At 55.2% G+C, this 6,011-nt stretch overlaps 2 protein-coding genes across 2 annotated transcripts; both read left to right on the forward strand.

Annotated features, from left to right (window-relative positions):
- Nucleotides 1-30: 30 nt before the first annotated feature.
- DICSQDRAFT_63747 (uncharacterized protein) lies at nt 31-1,062 on the forward strand (the record flags this gene model as incomplete). Its single annotated transcript, XM_007367229.1, has 2 exons — nt 31-636; nt 688-1,062. Coding segments are annotated over 2 exons (981 nt in total), but the record flags the coding sequence as incomplete, so codon positions are not given.
- Nucleotides 1,063-1,541: 479 nt separating this feature from the next.
- DICSQDRAFT_127983 (uncharacterized protein) lies at nt 1,542-5,210 on the forward strand (the record flags this gene model as incomplete). Its single annotated transcript, XM_007367230.1, has 15 exons — nt 1,542-1,673; nt 1,834-1,904; nt 2,303-2,383; nt 2,653-2,773; nt 2,835-2,932; nt 3,070-3,179; nt 3,240-3,352; nt 3,407-3,845; nt 3,902-3,996; nt 4,046-4,522; nt 4,587-4,600; nt 4,657-4,833; nt 4,883-4,985; nt 5,041-5,109; nt 5,190-5,210. 15 exons carry the CDS (start codon nt 1,542-1,544, stop codon nt 5,208-5,210), a joined length of 2,121 nt encoding a protein of 706 aa, XP_007367292.1.
- Nucleotides 5,211-6,011: the final 801 nt, after the last annotated feature.

A 6,011-nucleotide genomic window follows, 5' to 3' on the forward strand; every position in this document is an offset into this window, starting at 1 on the left:
CCGTATCGTCTTGCAATANCGTTTCGTCCCAGAACAGACCTCCCTGCGGCCCACCGGTCTTTCGTTCTCTACATCGAGGAGTATGAGAGACTGTACTACCAACGACGCCGAGAGCGCCTTCACTTTGTCCGCCCCAGCCTTCATTCCCTGGCTCATATTGTACCTGAGGCTAGCCGCATTGGCCCTGGGGCGCTGCATTCCCAATGGACCCTGGAGAACTTTATTGGTAATATTACGCGCGAGATCAAGCAGCATGTCACCCCGTATGCTAACGTTTCAGAGCGAGCTTTGCGTCGTTGTCAGGTCAATGCTCTCAAAGCCATGATCCCATCCCTAGCTGAACCGGACGACATTTTCCCCCAATACGCCGAAATTCTGGGAGACGGATACGTCTTGCTGCCTGCCAGGGACTCCATCCAACGAGTCATCCCCTCTGTTGAAGCTGCCGCTCTGCGCGACTTTCTCCGCAATGAGGGGGTGACCCTGCGCGACCCCGACTGGTCAGCTCCCGTTCGGCGCTGGGCACGCTTGCGACTTCCGAACGGGCAGGTGGCCCGTTGTGCCTGGAAGGAGTGTGCCCTGGAAGCACGACGACGCAAGCCGCGCCGTGCTCGTATGGTGAAGGTGAGCACCACCGTCATACTAATCCCCATCTTTTGCCCATTCATGTTGACCTGCTTTTGTCAGCTGCGAGATAACACGTTCGCTGAGGTTCAGTATTTCTTCCGTTTGAAGATACACGACCACGTCGAGACAATGGCCATGCTCGCATACTTCACCCCACCAGATCCAGACATATATGAGTTCTCTCGTGGGACTCTGCTCGCCTGCAGCCATCTTGGTGAAACGTCTCGGGCGGTGATTTTTGTCAAACAAATCGTCTCTGTAGTTGCGATGGTACCTCTCCCAATGACGTCCGAGGAGGCTACCACCTCCGATGCCGACACACTTTACAGAGACCGGTTTTTTGTCGTGGAGAAGCCCGGTTTAGACGTTGCGAACATAGCAGGACGGGTCGAAGATATCACTGCAGACGTTGACGGACTGGACATTGTAGGCTAGCATTCTCTCTAGGTTCCCCACCCAAATCCACACCGGCATGTATTCATTCCAATGCAGTATGCTTCTCACATATTGGTGCTGTTCGTCCTCGTAGGAGTAGTAGAGAGCAGCAGATCCTCAGGATCTAGGATGTCAGAGTCCATTTGCATCGCACGGATGATTCCCTCAATGTGACACAGGGTACAAGTAGGCCTTAGCCGTCTTATGATTCGCAAGCATCACGGACAGGCAGCAAGAGTAAAGCAAGTGCAACCAACTTGAATAAAGGATTGTGTCGCGACGTCTGCTACTCTCCCTCCTCGACTCCTGTCCTCGTGACTCGGCTCAGTTCATCTTGTCTATGTCCACCATGCGGATGCTTCCCCCGTACATGCGCAGGCTCAATCAGCTGGCCTGAGGATATTAATGCAGCATTGGATGGCGATTGACAACACGCACTCACCTAAGGGGGGGCCTACTCATACCATGAGGGGGGAAGCATGCGCTTCTTCTGGGGCTTGCCTAACTCGCGGCGGGTGTCCTCTCGTTTCATCTGGAACCCTGAGGAAGACGTCGCAATGGGATCCAGGGCCTTTGAAGCTCCCAAGGACGGCGGCGGGCCAAGTGTACTGGTAGAGCCCCGCTGAGATGGAGCCCTCGAAGCAGGGCCAGTAGTCGAGGGCCATCCAGATTGTTCATCCTGAGTGGACTGCGAGAGGGGGCCACGCAACTGCTCAGTCAAGGGACCACGCAAGGCCACAGCGAGATCAAGAATGAAATTTTTGTCCGCAGCAAGGGCTGCCTGCAGAGAACCAGAAAGCCTTTCCACGAGAGGTTCTTGGAGAGCAGACAGGAGAGGCTGGGTGAGTGCATCAGTGAGAGGGGTAGCCAGAGTTTCGACCAGCAAAGGCTCCAGACGAGTGCGGACAGCTTGAGAGAGCTCCTCTACGGTGAGCGCGGGAGAGCCGCTGGTGCGGGCGGCCTCCTGGGCGCTGTCCACTTGGGGATCTCCGAGACCATCGTCCGCGCTTGCATGCTCCGGGCTATCTTCTAAGTTGTCAAAGACCTCCTTGAATGCATTCAGCACGCTTACAGTGCCTTTCGCGAATTCGTCTTGTACTACGCAATATTTGTCAATTCTTGGGGCACGGTCTTCTGCTAGATAGCATGCAAGGCGAGCGGTCGTGGTAGCCATGGCAAGTAGTTTTGTGACAATATTGTTCTCGTCGCCCTCAGGATGCATGTTGAGTTTTCGTTGCAGCCCCCAGGCCAGAAGTAGTGGCTCGGGGAGTGGTACTGTGGGTGACATACTCACCGCACGGAGGAGAGATTACACGACGTTGTGAGGACAACATACGGTAAAGTCTTGTCCCTTGCCTTTTTTGGTGGTCCTGTTACGGTCACATGACCTGACGCGTTCTCTTCGACGCGTCTCGAGCCCCACCCACCCACTCTCTTCTACCACCATTTGGCCCCCCACTCTCTCTTGTCTCTGTTTTTACTCCCCAGCAATGTACCAGAGCTCGACGCCGAGCGCATCCTCCCGCTCTTACTCCTTGCCAGGGTCGATTTATAGCGATGACCGTACATCCTACACGCCATTCTCTCCAGTACGCACAACTTCTTCTTCTCTTGCGCATTGTTTCTGAGTATCTATTTTTTGGAGGGCTTAAGCTCATTATTTGGAGAGCGTACTGTCTTGCGAGATATGTCACCGGATGAACCGTGTGAGGTACGTCGGCGAGCGAAGCATACGGCGCCTGCATGTAGCGCTCTTGTGCGTTTCCCCCTAGAATCCTCCAAGCGAACAGTTGCCTGGCCCATCCGATTTGGCTCAGACCCGAGCCGAAAACGCTCGCCTCAAAGCCATGCTACGCAATCATGGCCTACTGTGCGTATATCTCTATGTTTGCAATGCCACTGTATCTGAGCCGATGACTAACATCTCCTCGAAGAACCAGCCAGAGGTTATTTTACGCGGTGTTTATGTGGCCGCACTAACGAAGCTGAGGATTGCCCGCCCACTAGCATACAGGCAATGCCTCCCACAGGCCGGATTGCCCATCCGCTCCTTGCGCTCGGAGCGGCCCCTGGCCAACGTTCGCACCCTGGAGCGCTGACCAGCTCAGACGTTCCTAGTGAGTCGACATGCTATCCCTGGCACAACAAACTCACCACATATATGCGCATATACACAGGCTGGTCAACTTCATCTGGGCCACCTGTCGATCGCACGGCATATTTCCCTGAGCATGGCGCCAATGGACAGATCCTTGTCCTTCCGCGCCGTGAACAGGATTACCCACATGCTGTGAGCATCTTTTCTGAATGAAATATCGCACTCACATACTGTGCTTGATAACAGGCAAAGTTTTGGACGAAACGAAAGTATGAGACATGGACGAAGTCAGCTGATTTCACCGTACCTGGGGCCATTAAGGGGCGCCAGGGTCCTGGTCGCCTCAAACAGTCCAATGAAAATGTCAAGATGCAATTTGTCATCGACGTTCATGGCAACCCCATCGACGGAGACAGGGCTGTGGCAATTCGTGCAGCAATGCGCGATTGGCTGCGAGGTCGCACCGACCTCCCAGACTCCTGGAAGGAGGGTGCCACGCTCCAAATGAAGACCGCGCTCTATGCGCATATGTATGCACGCTATCCGGAGCTTCAGCTCAACGATTTCGACTGGAAGGTGGAGCAGATCGCCATTGACGTATTTTCGCAGTTTGCAGCAATCGCCCGAAGGAAGAGCAAATTAGTGAAGAAGAGGGCTAGCAAGAAAAGTCGCAAACGCGCTCGTGGTGAGTACATGATGACTCTAGCATGTCCTCCCATCCCGCTGAGAATCCATCCTTAGTTGAATCCGACGGAGATGCCCCTTGGGACAGCCCACGTCCCGTAGACCTAAACGACGCGATTTACCACATCTCCGCGCCCTGCGACACCACATCAGTAAGCCCATCGAGTCGTATTGATGGATTCTGACGATGTTTTCATCCAGATTGGACCATCTCGTGTGATTGCCGCAGAGGCGAACATTCCAAGTGTGAGATTCTGGTGCCCGTTCGAACATTCCGTACGAACTCACTATGCCTTCATCCAGAGCCTGCCATCCCATGGCATCGCGGAGCCCGAGCTCCCCAACAATGTAACAGCTTCGGAGAGACCTATCGTCCAACCCACGCCCAGGCGTCCCTGCACGCATTCCGAGCATCTCTCAGGCGGCAGCACTCCCATTCCCATGTCACGCACCGAGCTGGGTGACTCCGCCACTCCGTCGGTCCTCGACGTCCTGGCTGATGCGTGTGCTACGATACACAACTCTCGCTCGGCCCCGAATAATCAGCCACATTCCCCCACTTCGCCCACCCACAGCCGCAGCGTCTCATACGCCCCAGAGCAAAACTCTGCTACAGTCCCGAGCGGCGCGGACAGCGGAGACGGGAATAGTGGTCTCCCCGTCAACTCTCACCTGCATGTACGTGTCATCACCACTGCGCCCTGCCCCGATTCACTCACCTGTCACCCGCTTTGCCCCCAAGATACCAAATCCCCTGTGAGTACCTCCGACCCATTGACATTATCTCTTTGTTGATTGTCATGCCTTGTCAGCGCTGGCATGTGGCCAACGTCGGGCACGGCGCCGCTCAGCCTGCCCAACTCTCGCTCTCCGTCTCCGGACCCGGACGTCGCCCTCGGCCGTGGTCGCCAGATAACGTCGACGAAGCCATCAAAATCGGACATTAATCCTCGTGTTTGGCCTCCCACGCCCTCGAAAACAAAACCTAAGTGAGGTGTCCAGCCCTGGAGCTAACCTTGATCTGATCCATCCCTGCAGAGACCAGTGTGCAAGAATCTGGAAGTCTCGGCACCCCGAGGGCACTGAGTCCGAGTTCGACAAGTATTACAAGGAGGCCATTCCGACTCAGAACTTGCGTAACGTATGTGCTCACTATGTTATGAACAGGTTGGTACGCTGACATAAATTGTGTTTAGAAATATGTGCGGAACAACGGTGACCTGACGGCCTCGTCTAGCAGGAAGAGGGGAGGTCCGAGCGCAGCTGTACGTCCTATCCCCATCTCTTCTATCTGTAGCTAGCCCACATCGTGACATTAGTCACAGGACGATTGAAACGTGTCTAGAGCAGTGTCCGGAGGGCGTAGTCGGGTCCCCAGGTGCGCCGTCAGCTGTATGTGCGCATTTTTCGTGAGCTGACATTGTGCGCACCAGAGCGAAAAAGCACAGCACGTTGGCACGCGTGCGATGACAGAACCATCGCAGTGCTCCGCACGCCGTGCAGAGGTCAGGGGACGCCCCCAGGCGGCGTCGGATGCATGGGCGGGACGTGGGGCGGCTGCGACGGCGCGGTGCTGGCGCGGGGGTGTGGTGGATGTTTCCTGTTCGATTTGGGCTCAATTGTATCTTTTTGTGTGCGGTGCAATACATGTGATTCATTATTATTCGAAGCGAAAGTGTGCGAACAGACGGGGACAGACGGAAAAAGACGACGAACGGCAAATAGCTTTTTGTGTGCTTATAGGCGTGTTCAATTCTTGTCGCTCGCTCATTTCCTCGCGCGCCTACCGGGCGTCTGCCTACCTGGATTCAAGGTCAGATCAAGCGCCTGTAGCACAGCCGCACAGGCAGCGGTGCAGCGAGATCGACGTTTTCGTCCTATGCTAGGTTTGTTATGCCCAGAGAATCTGTCCAGAAAGTGGATGGAGACGTCGGCAGATCGTTATAGGCTTGTTGACCGAGAATAATTGTACACAATGCGCCCAAATCGGAACCAGATTCGGCACGACACGCTTCTCTGGCCACCTGGGGTTGCCACTGTAAGCCTGATGGCAATTGGACTCAAAACCTTGCGGGACGACTCCGCGTCTCGAGTCATGGAGCTCACTATCTTTCAAATCGTTAAGCTTTCGCGTCGCTCCTCAGTCCCACGCTCGCGACGCTCATGC

Source organism: Dichomitus squalens (genome assembly GCF_000275845.1).
Source record: "Dichomitus squalens LYAD-421 SS1 unplaced genomic scaffold DICSQscaffold_23, whole genome shotgun sequence".
Lineage (NCBI taxonomy): Eukaryota > Fungi > Basidiomycota > Agaricomycetes > Polyporales > Polyporaceae > Dichomitus > Dichomitus squalens.